We start from the raw sequence: 17,785 nt of genomic DNA on the forward strand, positions 1-17,785 counted from the left end.
TATTCAACCCCTGTTCAAGTGGAAGCTCCCAGTTTGCACCGATGAAAGATATTGCCCTAACGAGGACACAATTACCTTACCATTGGCCTCCACCTTGAACCATTAAAGTTGCTGTCACATTTTCTGGATAAAAACCCCACTGTTGAAGGATCATTGGTAAGGCTGTGAATCTGAAGGAAAATGAAGACCAAAGAGCATTCTACAGAAGTAATAGATAAAGTAATACAAATGCATAGATTAGGGAAAGGGTACAAAATAATATCTAAGTGTTTGGATATCCCAGTGAGCACAGTTGGATCAATAATCAGGAAGTGGAAGCTGCATCACATCACCCAGGCACTGCCAAGAAAAGACCGTCCCTCAAAACTCAGCGCTCAAACAAGAAGGAGACTTGTGAGAGAAGCCACAGAGAGGCCAACAATCACTTTGAAGGAGCTACAGAGTTCAGTGGCTGGGAGTGGAGTAATGGTGCACCAGTCAACCATATCAAGAGCTCTGCATAACACTGGCCTGTATGGGAGGGTGGCAGGAAAGAAGCCGTTACTCAAAAAGTACCATCTGAAAGCACGTCTGGAGTTTACCAGAAAGCATGAGAGTGACCCAGCTGCGATGTGGGAAAAGGTTTTGTGGTCAGATGAGACCAAGATAGAGCTTTTTGGCCAAAACTCAAAGCGCTATGTGTGGCGCAAACCTAACACTGCCCATGCCTCAAGACACACCATCCCTACAGTGAAGTATGGTGGTGGCAGCATCATGCTGTGGGGATGCTTCTCATCAGCAGGGACTGGGCATCTTGTTACAATTGAAGGAAGAATGGATGGAGCAAAATACAAGAAAATACTGCAAGAGAATCTGCTTCAGTCCACTAAAAAACTGAAGCTTGGGAGGAAATTCACCTTTCAGCAGGACAATGATCCCAAGCACAAGGCCAAAGCAACATTGGCGTGGCTCAAGAACAAAAAGGTGAATGTCCTACAGTGGCTCAATCAAATTCCTGATCTCAATCCCATTGAGAATCTGTGGCACTATTTGAAAATTGCGGTCCACAAGTGTCATCCAACCAACCTGAACAACCTGGAGCAAATCTGCCAAGAATGGGCCAAAATCACTCCTACACTGTGTGCAAAGCTGGTACATACTTACCCCAAAAGACTTAAAGCTGTCTCTGCTGATACATTTTTCATACAGTTTGAAAATTCCAATTATGAATGTCTCAGTATCGATTATGGGCTCCTCTAGCGTCGATGAAATCTCTACGGGGAATGATTCTAATCAGGCAGCAAATGACATCTTGGGCGATCCTGTCCCATTCTTCAATTAGTACAACTGATTCTGATTCTGGCCCTTGGTAGCCTATCGGTTCATTAACTGTCTGTAAAACTACTCTTAAAGAAATGCGCTCATTTGCTAAACAGAGAATTGTGGGAGTCTGGAACCAACTCCCCAGTAATGTTATTGAAGCTGACACCCTAGGATCCTTCAAGAAGCTGCTTGATGAGATTCTGGGATCAATAAGCTACTAACAACCAGACGAGCAAGATGGGCCGAATGGAATCCTCTCGTTTGTAAACTTTCTTATGTCCTTACCAGCTCACTATTGCTCTGATCTCATGAGATATCCGTTTTTATTCTGAATAAAATGGCTTTCAAAAAGTGAAAGGTGGATGTTGAAAACCAAGGCTTTGATAAAAAGTGGCAGGAGGATTACCTTTTCATTGCGGGCACTGGAGGAAAGCCACAGTGTTTTGTGTGCCTTCGGCTCAGGACATTTAACTATATGAGGCGGGCCTTACCAGATGGTAAAGCCCTCTTTTTCGGGTTCTATTGCTTAAATCAATTTTGAAGTCTAAATGGGTACCTGCGTTTAAGTGGAACAGACGGAGCATTTCTAATCCATATGGGATTTAAGAATAGAAAAAAAGGTAAAACTGAAATGTCAACAGCAGTTGCTATCGTCTGAAAAGAAAATCCTCAGAGATTCCTTGCTGCAAAATGACAGCAATAACTAGCAATAGTTTATCCTGTCAGAGCCAGTAATAGTTCTGCACTTTAAAAATGAGTATCTTCAAATACGTTTAGTAATTTTAAATAGGGATAAAACACCTGGACGAGTTTAATCATGAACCACTAGCGCTCTTTATGTGATTAAATAAGTCTTCTAAAAAATGAACATTGTTTTCTTTATGTGAATGGAATTACAACATCATCTGTGAAGCAAAGCTGGGGTATCATTGTTTATTTTTGTAAGAAAAACATGTTTCTTATTGAAATGCGGATTACCATCGCTATAACTATATTCATTTTAACACCTGTTTATATGGATAACAGATCCCAGCACTCAACTTGTATGAGTAATACTATAAATTGGCAGAGGTTTGAGAAGTAGTTTTTCTTTGCATGGTCACGCTGCTGTGAGATGGAATATCACTCACCCTCAATGTGGAACTGGAATGTTTTTTGTTTTTTTTCATCCATCTCTTAAGAATAAACAATAATAGACAGATATGCTCCATTTGGTAAGGTCAGGCAGGGTCCAGGATTTAAGTAATCCCTGGTTTATGCCTGAATTGATCAATCTGTTAGACGTGCATGATAAACTCTGGCATACTGCAAGGACAAACAAGAATAACACTGGCTTGAGCACTGCTTCACTTATACAGGCGATTAGAGCGGTTGTTATAAGCATATGTGTCTGGATTTGTCACTGTGCGAGCCAACTTTGATTCGGTGAACTGAAAGTTTGTGGACAACAGCAATATTGACATAACTAGATAAATTACACCATAAATAATACAGCACTCCCTCGTATTTCGCTTTCTGACTTAGGCATCAAAACATTTTAAAGATTGAAAACAGTGAATTTTTTAATAGCCTCTATACATGAAAACAAAGAACTTTTATAATTTATTGTCAACCAAGCCTGTCGGTGAATTAACCACATTAGTAAATTATCGAATGTTGAAATACTGAGAGAGCACTGTAGGTATTGTTTAGCTGCATTCCAATCCTACATTAGGCCATGCGTATGGTATAATTTTGAAAGAACTTATGGCGCTATAAAATCTTTAATAAAAGGCTATTTGCCTTTGCTATCTCCAGTTTTTTTCTATACTATTATTTCTAAATGTCTTATTTTTAAAATTAAAAAATTATGAAAAAGATAAATAACTCAAACAAGCAATGACAGCGAGAATTCAGTTTTAACAGCTGTTGACAATAGCACTTTGCCCCTCCTGAATCCATACCCATGTAGTTGTTGTAAGGAAGTATTAACATCACTCTAATTACTGTCTACATCTTTTCTAAAAACAATCATTATCTTTTGAAATCCTCATCTATCAAGCATGGATACACAAAAGAACTGATACACATTCCACTTACTGGCAAATACCACAAATAGTAAAACATTACATGGTTACAGCACTGTGTCACAGAACAGTGTTGATGTACTGCTCGGGAGAATAAAATTACTTTTGTCATATGTTTGATATTCTGCATGTATGTCTAAAATAAAATGATCAAACAAGTGAGGCAGATTTAATACATGGCTTTCTTACCTTTTATTAGAAAACCAGTTCTCACAGACTTCTCTTTTGTGTAAAACAAGACTGACAATCTCATCTCAGTCTTGTTCAGATCATTAAACAAGCACATAATATGGCATAACTTGTAATTAAATGTCCCAAAGTCCAACATTTGATGCAATATGGAGGAACAGCGTTTGGAAACCTGGCATTTTGACCATACAGGGATCAAAAACATTAATCTAGTTTAATTTCCATATCAGTAGGTATGCAAAAAGTTATGACTCCCTAAAAGGTATCCAATCTGTCAATCAGAAATATTATAGAAAGGTGATGGATTATATTATTATATAAACTCACAAGGCAGATTAAAACAGCAAGCCTGATAACTACTAAATGTAGAAATTGGATTTAGTGTATTGATTCAAACAATGACTGGCACAGTTATCTTGGGACACCATGATTTATTTTAAAAGCTGCACTAATAGTTTGGAAGGATAACCTTGATGCTAAAAAGACTACACAATTAAGCAAGTTTATTTCGAGATAAAGGTACCAAAGAAATTCCTAACAAAGTACAAGATAACAAATACATTCTGAAATGTGTTGCACATGTCTTCTTAGTACAAGCCCAGGAGTACGATACAATTTCTCAATTAATACAGTGCATGCATGTACATAAATTAAACAATACCACTGTTGAATTGTATGTCACTCTATGAAAAACATAAAACCACCATTTTGCAACTGACTTAGTTTTCTTTTTTTTTTTTTTAAATAATTTTATTGTATTTCTTTTTCACATTGTATGCTAGTTTCTGTTTCTCCACTTTCTATTTAGTGTCAGTCTCATCTTGTTTTTAAATAGCTTTTATTCCAACCCTCTATCTTACATCTTTGCTTAAATGCAATATATCCGCCGGGAGAGGAAAGATGTAACAATAGTGACAGATATATCATTTTCATGCTGAGCCATTTCAGAACTAGGAAAATCAGCCTCTGCGTGCCTTGACTTTAGACGCTTCAGCTGAAGCACACTATGGTTTCCATTGTTTTAAACAAATTACACAGACAGCTGCTGACTTAATAGGCACCCAACTGGCTGAATGACTGCCCTTGAAGATGACACCTAAAAAGGTGAAGGAAGGTTAAGTGGTTAGCATCAGTACACTTAGTGCTAATTTTATCTCACCATAGGGCCAGAAACAAATTTGACATTCGAGATTACTAAAACATAAGCATGTTAAACAAAGGAATGGGGAGTAGTAGGAGTGGAGGCTAAACACTCTTTGGGAACTACATACTTCAATAGAAACTGGGTTTGTGTTTAGAAAGCACTAATACAGACTAGTTGCTAGTTTGGGTAATGTGGGGCTTACCTGCTGTAGCTACTGCTCTAATTCTCAGCAGTCTTGAATGCAATAAAGTGTCACAGCAATAATGTATGCAATTACAAAAACTGTTCTGATGAAAAACTTGCAATGGTAAATATACTATGCATTTGTAGAACAACTTGCATTGAAGACCACTTGATTTGAAGGGCTATTGTGTTCCAATGTGTATTCTCAAAAAGCCCACATGTCCATATGGACTAAAAAAAAAAAAAAAAAAAAAACACTGTCACCATGACCCACCATATAGATAATGTAACACCCCTTAATTCGAACAGGGTAGGTTGGGTGCTAAAGTAGATTACCAGGTTTTACTTAAATAAGTGGGACAAACAGCAATGGGTAAAATGATGTAACAAAAATAAAGATTTTATTTTTATAATGTCACATAGGGAATATCCAAATAGTAAACATAGACTGAGGGTGCTTTAGCTTTTTAATAAACTGCTTTGACAAACTGTATTAGGTAAAACCATACAAACTGCCTTAGCAGTAATCAAACGGTGATTTAACACCAAATTAGTGCAAAATAGCTTTCAAATCCACAAAAAATACTATATAAAAGAATAGTAGTCAGCAGCACAAATCAAAAATCGACTCAAATCAAACAGTAAATAAAAATACATAAAAACAAAACAGTGACAATCTTCTGAAAAACAAAAAGAAAACAATTAGTGCCATAAAGTAAATCCGGTATACAATTTAAATTTGATAAGAATATATACTGATCAGATATCTATATATTATATATATGTGTGTGTGTAATGTTCTTAAACTATTTTTGTCTAATGGTTTATTGGTAGTGTAAATTAAGGTAATTCGTATTCGGACTCATAAGGGTTCAGATGCTATTCATTAGAATGTTCTTAAGATAATAATAAAAATAAAAATAAATACTTAAAATGCAAAAATAAACAAACAAACAACAACAACAAAAAATTAAACACGATATACCTAAAAAAGAAAAGAAGGTCTTACCCCCGGTACAGAACTTCAACATGAGGTACTTTTCAGCAACATGACCCAATCACAAAACAATCTTCATGTAAGCTTCCTTTTCTAAAAAAATAAAAGTTGGAAAAGGCATTTACAGCACTGGGGTGTAACTTATTACCTCGAAGGTTAATAGGTATAATTACATATTTAAAGGATGAATATTATTGCAAATGACTTGTACAAAGAACTGGACTGGACCGCATCACAGTTGCTCACCAATGACCTATATGACAATGATACTATAGATTATATACCATACTATTATGACCTCAAGGCCACAATAATTTGGTGTAAAAATAAAATACTACAATTGTCTTACCAAGTCTTCAAGTGTTTTGCTGATTTGACAAGAGGTAATTTTACAATCTCTGCAGATATTAGCAGCTGCCTGAAAAAAAAAAAAAGTACATTAGATTTACCAGGTTTTTATATAACTACTTACGTCTGGTTCTGTTAGACTGCATACAAAACTGGAGTTTTTATCATAGACTGATTGACATAAGTCATCTTCACTTCAGATAAATCATTGTATTTTTTAAATGGTATCGCATTAACTTGGCCTTGTAGTTGTCACTTCTGTGCTTTTTTGGTGGGCGGTAGCTAGATAAAGAATCTCCGCCTTTCCCAAAGAGCTCTGACAGATCCCACGTGGTGTGCATGACGTCACCCATAGCTTTGCAATGGTAGGAAGTAGATGAAGAAAAGCATGAAGGAATACAGTTTAGCTACCGCAGAAAATACCAGACTTCAAAGAAATATAACACTAAAGATATAAAAGCATCTTATTTGTTGCAGTACAAAATGGTACCTGACAAGACACGAATTTGTTATATATTTTTATTTGTGTACATGTTAGTGCCTTTATTGTTTCCAGTTGCAACTGGGGAGGCGAACAAATCCACTTCAGCTACGCAACAGCAGGGTAACAACAAAAGCATAAATGACCTTAGCAATAATAATACGACTGTTTTGAACGCACAGACAGGCTCCGTTGGAGTTATCAGTGACAAACATAATAGCATAAAGACTGGCACTGGAAGCTCCTCGGTAGAGGGGGTCGCAGAGACTGCTGCTGCTAACACCAGGCCCTTGTCGATACAAAGAGCACTGTATGTCCTTATGGCTGTAAGCGCTGTCGTAATCGTTTACTTCGTAATCAGGACCGTCAGGTAAGAACTTCAGTTTTCAGCTTTGGCAATATTGCTATCACAATTAGTTGACAGTCCTCCCATATTCATAAACAGCCTGCATTTAAAACTATGTAGTACTTTATAGTGTTTATAGTTTTTTGGGAAGAATGTAGTACACGTTTTACACTTACCCCTTTCTGCAACTGTGCCATAATATCGTATACACCATTTTAGCTTGCAACTTAATCTTTTCAGTTTTATAGATACTAGATTACAGTGTTTAAATTAAAATGACCAGGATTGAAGTACAGGTCTTTCACTACTTATCCTAAGGCCCTCCTTCGTCTTCACTGCAACGTCATACAGATTGGACACTTCGCAATCGTTTGCTTAGGTTCAGCAGATCCTGAACACTAAAATAATATAGAACTACATACAAAACAGCTGGAAACATAAGTGTTATTTACACTGAGTAATAGTTCCATCATCACAAAATAGCTCCTTTGTGAAGAGAATCTGCCACAGGTTTTGAACTCCTGAATCACCAAACTCTTTGAGCTTGTCTTACAGTCCATGATATTACCTCCAGAATATCATCAGCCACAAACGGTTGTAACACCTCCACATAATTTGGTCGATGTAAGGTTAAGCTGCAATTAATTAACATATTTTTAAGATGAGGTAATTTGCTCTTGATACCTTGGTTAACTTGTACTCCGTCCCATTGCTGTTAAAACACAAAATCGAGACAAGTGATTTATCCTTTCTCTAAGCAATACAAAGAGCACATTTGTAATGCAGTATACAGGTGGACAGAAGCCCACAAACTTTTGGATGTGATGTTTGAAATCTGTAAAAGAAGGATTTCATTTTCATTTAAATGAGACAAACTTTCCAAGATTAAAGTAGATTGCCTGACAAATTTACTTACCAAGCATGACTAGCATAGAGACATAAAAAGAATATTGTAATGCTTTACTGTGTTGATTTTTTTATTTTATTTTTCTACATGTACACTGAGATGTAAAAGTTATTTACGATTATACAGTATATAAAACTGGTTGTATTTCCTGTAAACCCTATACATTATTTTGGGGAAAAAAAAAAAAAAAAAAACTAAAAAGGGATGTGTCGTGTTTTATGCAGTTACCCCTAACCCACTGAAAAAAGACTTCTAGTTGAGACATGTGTCACCCCTAACCCAGCATTCTCCTTCAGATCAATGTGGTTTGTACAATGGACAACACGAATTGGAAACGTTTTAAACCACTGGCACTGGCTATTTTAATTCAAATCGCTTGCCTCAAATGTCATATTTATTGTTTCAGAATGAGAAAGAAAAGCAGAAAGACAAGGAGATACGGAGTTCTAGATACAAACCTTGCCATGGAAATGACACCCTTGGAACAGGATGATGATGAAGAGGAGGATGATACAACACTATTTGATGCCAGACTTTCAAGGAGGTTTGTGTGACTGGAAAATGTGTAATAAACTCATAACATAGTTTATTATTAATAATAATAATAATAATAATAATAATAATAATAATAATAATAATAAAATAATTATTGGGCCACACATTTCTTTTTTCTCTCTGTGTCCTGTTAAATACCAAACAAGACATTTTCACATGGCAGACTTCAGTTTTTGCACTAGACTGTTTATAAAACAGAGATGCAATTGTAACAGGTTATTAGTTACAGTACACAGTCATCGCTATCCTGTGGAGCTGATTTACATGGGTATGGAATAAAAAAATACTACTGCATATGTTACCAGTCTTAAGGGTGCTGCTGTCCATGCTACTTCATGCAAGCAAGTTCTTATGCAAAATGTAGTCTAAATATCTGTTGATTATCCAGCGTAAACAGAACTATAATTTGTTTTTTAACTATTAATACAGTTGTGCACATTTTGATTGCTAAATCTACTTGGTCAATAACATCTGTTGTGTAAACAATACGGATCTGTTTGTTTTTTTTTACTTAAAAAAAAAAAAAAAAAAAAAGGTTCATGTAGTCATGAACATGTTTAGCAGAGCTATCCCTTTCTGCTCTGTTTTTTTTCTTTAATCAAGAAGGTATTCAAAGTCATTGTTGTGAAAGGTTATTGTAGAAAGTAGAACATTTTTCTAACAGGTCCATTTCTTTGGTACATTAATGTAAATTATGATAATGAAGCTACACAGTTTTCATATAAAGTAGCTGTGTAAAGTACCCCCCCCCCCCCCCCCCCCCCCCCCCCCCCCCCCACCCCCCTAAAGTTGAATGGGTAATCATAGTGTTTATAACTGTTCCTTTTTTTTAAAATTGTGATAAACTAGCAGGGTAATTAAATCTCACGCTGCTAGCTTAGTTAATGTGTTCCCTCTGAAATGTTTGAGGGGACAGGTGACCTTATTGAAAAAGGGTGTGGAATATTAATAATGGCATATGTATTTGTATGAGAATGTAATACTATTGAATACACTGAAGAAATAAACCTCCATTTTTAAAGCTAGATTCTGCCTTTGATACAGTATTATAATTATTAACAACTTCAACGAGCAGATATAATATTCAACATGTGTTTAATTTATAACAAAGGCATTATTCTCCTTACTTCAGATTTTCAGAATTCATTTTGTATTGTTGCCATTATAGAATTTTTGTCCATAGCTGAAAAAGGGGAATTTAAACGTCAGCATGCTTATCCTTGCAAAGATCAAGCCTCTAGTATTTCAGCAGACTACGTATGACACATTTAGATGGTGTATTAAAATTCAAGACAAGATACCCTTTCCTAATGATAACTGCCCTCTTGAGATTATATAGGCAACCAGTTAATATTCACAGCAGATCTTGCTTCAGAAAAAAGGTTTTCATTTCTGCAAGGGATGATAGAAGTGGTGAGTGCTTCTGAAATTTACAGGCAGTAATGCCGTACACTGCTGTGATTAGATTAATGAAGGATTGTGCCATTTTATTTTAAAACCAGCCTCTTACAGTACAGGGATTTCTGCTGTTTAGTCACTGTACTGTTAAAGAGTTGTAAGAACACCCTGCTGATGTGTATGGTTTTCTTATCTCAGCTTAATACACTGTTTTGGTATTTTTATTCAAACATGACTCAAATCAGATGAGGAATAAAACAAACAAAAGATAAAAGGTATAGCATCATGGTGTATCAAGATCACGCCTGCCTCCTGCAACAATTTATTTATTTATTTACTCAACCTTTATTTAGCCAGAACAGAACGTTGTGATTGAAATGAATTGCTATAGGGGAACTGGAAACTAGCAGGGTTGCAGGAGAGAGCATGAGGGTTTATTTTGCTCAGATCTTGATTGGTCTGCAGCGTTGAAATAAATAGTTCTTAAAACATAATAATAATAATAATAATAATAATAATAATAATAATAATAATAATAGTAATAAATCAAGTCTACTGCTGGCCTGGGGCACAGGTAGGATCCAATTCCCAATTATTGAAATACAGGAAATTTAATTGGTTGAGAAAACCAAATGCTACATCAAAGGTATGGGGTTGTGACAAGATAAATGAGCTTCACTGACTCTGGAAGATTTGGAAAATGAAGGTTAAATAAGAAGTGAAAAAATTAAAAATTAAAAAAAAACTTCCTAGATTATAACACCCATATGTGAAAGTATCTACCCAAATTATATATTTCCAACCTTCTCCTAATATAATTTTATGTTATTACTTCTTGCAGATAAAAGGTGTACATACTGTTCCACTGGACACCCAATGGAAAACAGAAGGAAATACATGACTGTGCCGGATGTACAAGGTCTAATTTTGGATATGTGTGTCGTAATAAAAACTGTGAACAAAAAAAAACTGTAAACGGTGAACCTCTGTATATGTACAATTGCACTGTTTTTATTTCAGGGCCAAAAGAGAATGAAATCATATCTAAAGTTAACTATCTTAAAAAATGCAAAGTCAAGATTATTTTCAAACCATCACATTGTATTGTCATATCCAAGTAGACAATTGATTCTTATGAAATATTTGAAACTTGTTGTTCAGAATAAGTCTGCAGGTGTCTGTTTTTGCAAACGTATAGTTATTAAATTTACAATTTATATTTGAGTTTATAAAATTAACTTCTGAGAATAAGTATGCAAGATCTTGTTATTTTATTTGTATTATTATATTTTGAATGAAGAATGTTTGCCAGATACAGTACGTTATTGCTAAAACATATTTGAATACATGCGTTTACATAAATATATATGTACGTCAGAATAAAAATATTTAATTTCTTAGAATGAAATGTAATCATTTTTTAATTTTTCTTCAGTTAATATCTTGCACAGTAATAACTCCCAACTACTCTTGTCTTGTACTGCTGGTGTTTCCCATCTCCCAATACAGAGACAGTCACAGCATGTTTACATACTGTAGCTCAATACTGTACAATGGATGTTGGTCTTTATGATCAGTACGTTTTCATACTGATAACTCATTTTTAATTGATAGTTGGGTATAAATGTATGATACAAATAGTTACATCATTCAAGGGACATCTGTATACTGTACCAGTATATTTTGCTTGCACCTGATCACTGTAAATCTCCTTTTTTTCCCCCTTCTTTTCATGTTAGCATTTTTCACTTAATCCTGTCATAGAAACAATTTGAAACTTCTGCTAGGTAACAGTTGCTTACCAATCCACTAAATACTAATTCATTACTATTGCTATTACTTAAATGATTTGCAGGCTCACAAAGCAAGAGTCATGATGCCTTTTCGCTCTGCATAATTAAGCTCTTTTGTGTGAACCATGTTATCTTAAACTAAAGGTTAAATATAAAATGGCTTTTGGCAGCAAGCCATTATGCAGATTATTCCCTTGCTTTTATAATGAAAACCTTTGTTCTTCACAATTGTATAATCCTCTTTATATTTGTCATCAGTCTTTGTAAGTCTCTTTGTCAAAAAAAGGTTTTGTCCATTCTTGTCTTTAACAACTTTTCCTATGTTGACCTCTTGAAACCAGTGATGTCAATACATTTTTTGGTGTTCAAGATGTCTGTTTTAACTTTTTAAAGGTGCCCATTTTGCAATTTTTTTATTAGCTTTTTAAAAAAAACTTTGTTTCAATAATCTTCGCTACTTCCCTAACCATTGTACATTTGAACTTTTAATTAACTCACAATTTATATAGTTAAGTACTTCTGTTCTATGCTCCACTGCAAGCATCTAAATATGGAGTGTATGCAGTAACTTTGCCTTTGCATGTTTATTTGTATGCCAGGAACTTAAGCGCTGCAATAGTAAAGTAGGTAATTTATAAACAGATAGTTAAAGTATGTATTTAGGTTTTAAAACACACATTGGGACAGATCTAGCAAGCTTTTGCACCAGTGCAAAGTTTGTTCCACTAATGTTTTAGAACTAGACATAAACAACTCAATGTTAAATTAAGGGTTCTTACATCCAGCTACATTATAATTGTTATTAGCAGTTTCATTCACTTTGCACTGGAGCAAAAGCATAGTAAACCTGTCCCATTGTAGGCTGGGGTGGGGCAATTCTGTTAATCAGAGGCAAATCCGGCTATTGTACTCTGATACTAAAATGTATATTTATATCACATGGATGGATATCCAGAGATGCAGTATCATGATTGCTGTTGTTATGGTTTCTGGTAGTGCATTTTAAGACCCCATTTCCACTAGGTAATAGATACTGTAACTGAGACCACATGCTCGTTGAGCAAGTCATGTTACAGTCTTACATAGTACTTTTTTGACTTTCTGCAAAATACATAACGTGAGCTTTAACACAATGAGAGATAATGTTCTTCTAGATCAGAGGTCCACAAAGCCATTTGGACATACAAATTCAAATCACAGAGAGTATAACATATAAAGTGCTGAGAAAAAATTTGTGAAACCTGCAGGATTTTCACATATTTCACACGTAAGATGTTATTAGATCTTAATCTAAGTCCTAATAATAGATAAAGATAACCAGATTAAACAAATGTCACAAAACATGATACTTTTTCAACATTTATTTATCCACAAGTGATTAAACTTTCAACATGTTTGAAACCTTTAGATTCAGTAACTGGTGGCACCCCCTTGAACAGCAATGACTTGAACTAAGCGTTTTCTGTAACTGTTGGTCAGTCTCTCACATCGGTTTTGAGGAATTTTGGCCCATTCTTCCTTACAGAACTGCTTCAACTCAGTGACAATTGAGGGCTTCCTTGCATGGACAGCTTGCTTCAGGTCCTGCCACAACATTTTGATGGGGTTTCTTCTTCTGCAGCCATTCTTTTGTAGATCTGCTTGTATGTTTATGGTCATTGTCTTGCTGCATGACCCACTTTTGGTTCAGCTTCAATTCACGGATGCCCTTCTCCTCTAGAATCGTCTTATACAATGCAGAATTCATGGTTGTATCAATGACGGCAAGCCGTCCAGGTCCTGAGGCAGTAAAGCAGCCCCAAACCATCACACTCCCACAACCATGCTTGACAGTTGGGATGAGGTTCTTCTGTTCGAACGCAGTGTTTGGTTTTCGCCAAACATAACGTTTCTCTTTGAGGCTAAAAAGTTATACCTTTGACTCGTCTGTCCAGAGAACATTTTTCCAGAAGTCTTGTTGGTCATCTATGTGCTCTTTGGCAAACTTCAGACGGGCAGCAGTGTTCTTTATAGAGAGCAGTGGTTTCCTCCTGGCTATCATTTCATGAACACCATTCTTGTTCAGTCTTTTTCTGATAGTTGAGTCAAGAATGCTCACATTAGCCAAGGCGAGAGTGGCCTGCAGATCCTTGGATGTTATTCTGGGGTTCTTTGTGATTTCCTTGATGATTTTATATATATATATATATATATATATATATATATGAGAGAGAGAGATATATATATATATATATATATATATATATAGAATATATAGAGATATGAGATTACTCTATGAGAGAGAAAATTAAATTCTAAATACTGAAATGTATTTTTTTTCTCAATAACAGCGAAATTCAGTGCTTACCCGGCATATTAACACCCCGCCTCTGCTCACGAATGATTGGACAGCTGTCAGATCTTTCACTTTCCCATTGGCTACTCACTCGCCTTCAATTTTCATGCAGAATATCATGAACGGCCTCTGCTTCCTTGATTGGACAGCTGTGTAAAACTTGGCAGGTATTTGACAAGTATGTACAAGCACAGCATAAATGAACGGCACAGTCAACAGACTGATGTGACACTTTTGTTGGAAAATGTGTTTAAAGCTTTATTTATTTTCCAACTCTATGACCCACCAGAAATGTGTTCACAACCCATAATTTAAGCACGATGGCCTGGCTTCGTGGGCATGAATTTGCCTGTGGGCACCACTTTGAGGACCACAGAGTAGAACTGTACAACTGAGTAGAACTGTTGGCCAAAATGTTGATTACAGGAAATGTTTCTACATCCCTGCTGCAATCTGGCCCATGGTGTGTCTCAATCAACAAAAATATGACTAAACAGAATAAACAGAAACTTTCCCTGCAGAAGTGAAACCTTCACGCAGGCGTGGCTTATATTTCGTCGGCTTATGAACGGCCGTCATGCATTTTGTCTTGCTCAACCTTATTGTGTTGAACCGCATCCTGAGGTGGGATGCGGGGACCCAGGTCAACCTGGTTACGATCCAGGTATGTGGTTTCACACTACGTGGAATTGTGACCCAAGATCATGTGCTTACCTAGCTCATTAACGCTCAGAGAAAATGGATAGAACCCTGAGGCAGATTGTTTGTTTAGGTACCCCCTAAAGTGTTACAACACACTACAAAGTTTACAAGAAGCAAATGACCTCACCATGTCCCGTCTTATCCTTATCGCAGCATTATATTTTAAGACTTATTGATGACGCTTGAAATTAATCATGCATGGGTCAACACATTTGCCAATATTTATCCCACTCCCTTCTACCACAGTGCTGGTTTTCTTTTTCCAAAATACACCATTCATTTCAATTAGAGCACCAGCATTGTTGCTGGATTCACTATGATGTTTAAAAGAAAAATAAATCTTTTTCTCTTGGCAAACGTTCTGGGAATGTTGAAGAAAAATGGTTGCGATATGAACAACATGGGATATGGCACGTAAAGTAATGTGTTTATTTTGTAAACACTGTAGAGGGTTATGTAACACTTTAATTCAGAGTCGGTTATTTGTACCTGTTGAGGTAATGACCCATCTCCAGAACAGTTTGCAATGTTTGGAATTTTCTGATTAAATAGGTTTGAGAAGCAAGTGCATTAAGATTCCAATAATATTTTTTCTCTTTCTGCTATTTCTAAACATGATAAGTACCATTATTTCAATTTAATTATAAAAAGGAATGTAAAATATAATCATTCATTAGGCTTTCCATTTACCGATCATCAGACATACACAGTAGGTGAGTTTTTGTTTGAAAATAAGGGAAATGTTATTGCACAGCAAGCTGCATTGCACACAAGAAATCCCATCTAGCATAATTAGTTATTTTTAGTTGATAATGGAATTTAAGGACGACTTCAAAATTATGTTTTGTAACAGGCTGGCAGTCCACTTTCTAAGAATCTATTAAGCTCCAGTTGTTAAACGTGGGTGACATCAGTTGTACAGGATAATCAGCAGTATAATGTGTGAAAAATATATAATTTTCCCCTTCAAGTTGTAAAGACAATATTTTGTCTAACTTTTAAAGTTAGGCACATGAAAAATGTAATTGGACACTCAACTGACTCCAAACTTCCTGATACACAGCTAGCTCAGCACCAACTCCCGATGGAAAGGCTGCAAGGTGTTTAGATTTGGTCCTCACTTTTGTCCCATTTATTACCATCATGGTTATCAGATAGAGAATCCCATAAAACGTCTCAGCCACACAGAGGCTAGTGTGAATGAGTCCACTTGAAACACTCAAACCCAGTATAAAGACAAGCCACTGGGTGAAGTCCAGATGAAAGCAGTTAGACTTTGGAGTACCGAACAGAGAAAATAGAATTATCAAAAAATAATGTGTTATGTATAGCAACAATAACATGGTATGCCTGTCTGTGGGTTTGCCACAATGGAAGTACATTTTGATCCTTAGCCAGATCTAATTTTACTATATTTTAGTTGAAGAAGTACTGTAGATATTATTTTTTAAAACATAGGGGACAAACAGAGTGAATTTGAGAATTACACCAAACCAATGAACAAGGAACAGGACCCAACAAACAGTGCAGCTCTGAAAGCAGACATCACACATAACAATCACCATGAGGCATAGCAAATACACTAAAAAAATAAATGTTTTATATGTAATTCGGGCCTTGGTGAGTAAATCCATCATTTCGTACAGGACATGTTACCTCCTTGGTCACCACAGCTGAACTGAACTTCAAAAAGACACCATTCCCACAACCCCCGTCCCTGCGAAACAAAGAACCAATGAAATGAAAGTTCCTTTCAACCAATAGAAAGACCCTGACATACCAACAGATCACTGCAGATTGTAAAAATACATAGTACCAATTTAAACTGAAGGAAAAAAAAAAAATAAGAAAATAAAAAATACACAAAGCAACTCAATGGGTCATGGCATATCCTCTATTCTCTACTGTATCACCTCAGATCCACATACAGTGATGGCTCAAATGTACTATCTGGCATATTATCAATATCAAACTTTTACAAAGTTTTTGACTAATTCTCATAAGACATTTTTTTTTTTTTTAAAACACTAGCTATGGAAAATATATTGAAAAGTTTAAGTTAATACAGATGCTACTGAAGCCAAAAGAATGAATGTAATTACCACTTGTATCTTTGTAGTAGAGCACTGCATGACATATATTAAAACTTACTATATAAAACAAGTGCTGACAGGCCTGCTTTATTTTAATAGCACTGAATCTTCTGTGAAACCTTTCAGTTTTTTCAGTTACTGTGCGTTGCTAGGCAACCAATTGCGCAATTACGCTCACCCAGTGCTAATCTCATCGGGAGGTCCGAATTGGCTTGGGGGTTTGCCTGGGGAGGCTGCGTAGAACGGGCGCTGAGCGAAAGCTTGTGCTTTGTTGACATCAAGGAGGAGAGCATCCGCTCCAAGGGATTAACTACTATGTTCAACTGCAAGACTGTGCCCATGAAGGCATTGCCCAGCCAAGGCCATTTCAAGAGGATGGAGTTGCTGTGAGAATGCTGGGACTCTGGGAGCTCAGAAGTAGGTCAGAGGTTGATCCCAAACAATGTGGAGAGGGTTTGCGTAGAGTAGTAGGTTCCTAGAGTGGGGCATTCCTTTTAGTGGGACTAGTGCTCGCCATTTGTGTGGCAAACTTTTTTTTTTTTTTTTTTTTTATTTAAATGTGACACTGGGGCTACCATTGCTGGTACCCTAGTGTACCAATTTCCAGGATCCTTCAGGTGGCAGGAAAGCTCTGGGCTTGCAGAGGCCTGCAATCTACCTCCATCCACCGCTCAATTTCCAGAATCCATCAGCTTCAAGTAGCAGGAAAGCTCTGGGCTCTCAGAAGCCTGCAATCCACCATTTACAACTACTCAGTGACTGTTTAACTGCTTGAAAAGTAAGGCTGGAACTTTATTTTTAATTTTATTTTATTATTTTACTGCTATTGTTTGTTGTGCATTTTAATTGTTTATTATTTTATTCCTGGGTTTCTAATATTAATATTAACATAACCTATAGGTTAATATTCCAACTGAGTGGCTAAGGAAAACAAAACTGTAAAAAA

At 36.1% G+C, this 17,785-nt stretch overlaps 1 protein-coding gene and 1 long non-coding RNA gene across 2 annotated transcripts; one reads left to right on the top strand and one right to left on the bottom strand.

Annotated features, from left to right (window-relative positions):
- Positions 1-5,865: 5,865 nt before the first annotated feature.
- Positions 5,866-8,326, bottom strand: LOC121302880. Its single transcript, XR_005947730.1, has 3 exons — positions 7,233-8,326; positions 6,231-6,299; positions 5,866-5,974 (listed from the first exon to the last, which is right to left on the bottom strand). It is a non-coding gene; the product is annotated as an uncharacterized LOC121302880 (long non-coding RNA).
- LOC121302872 (membrane protein FAM174-like) lies at positions 6,613-11,319 on the top strand. Its single transcript, XM_041233170.1, has 3 exons — positions 6,613-7,080; positions 8,370-8,507; positions 10,758-11,319. The coding sequence occupies exons 1-3, from the start codon at positions 6,713-6,715 to the stop codon at positions 10,759-10,761; spliced, it is 510 nt and encodes a 169-aa protein (XP_041089104.1). The 5' UTR covers positions 6,613-6,712; the 3' UTR covers positions 10,762-11,319.
- Positions 11,320-17,785: the final 6,466 nt, after the last annotated feature.

The sequence above is a fragment of the Polyodon spathula genome, chromosome 2 (genome assembly GCF_017654505.1).
Source record: "Polyodon spathula isolate WHYD16114869_AA chromosome 2, ASM1765450v1, whole genome shotgun sequence".
NCBI classification, from domain to species: domain Eukaryota; kingdom Metazoa; phylum Chordata; class Actinopteri; order Acipenseriformes; family Polyodontidae; genus Polyodon; species Polyodon spathula.

Coding starts and splice junctions, on each gene's coding strand:
- LOC121302872 (XM_041233170.1), top strand. CDS start 6,713: ATGGTACCTGACAAGACACGAATTTGTTATATATTTTTATTTGTGTAC. Junction 7,081..8,369: donor TTCGTAATCAGGACCGTCAG/GTAAGAACTTCA, acceptor TTATTGTTTCAG/AATGAGAAAGAAAAGCAGAA.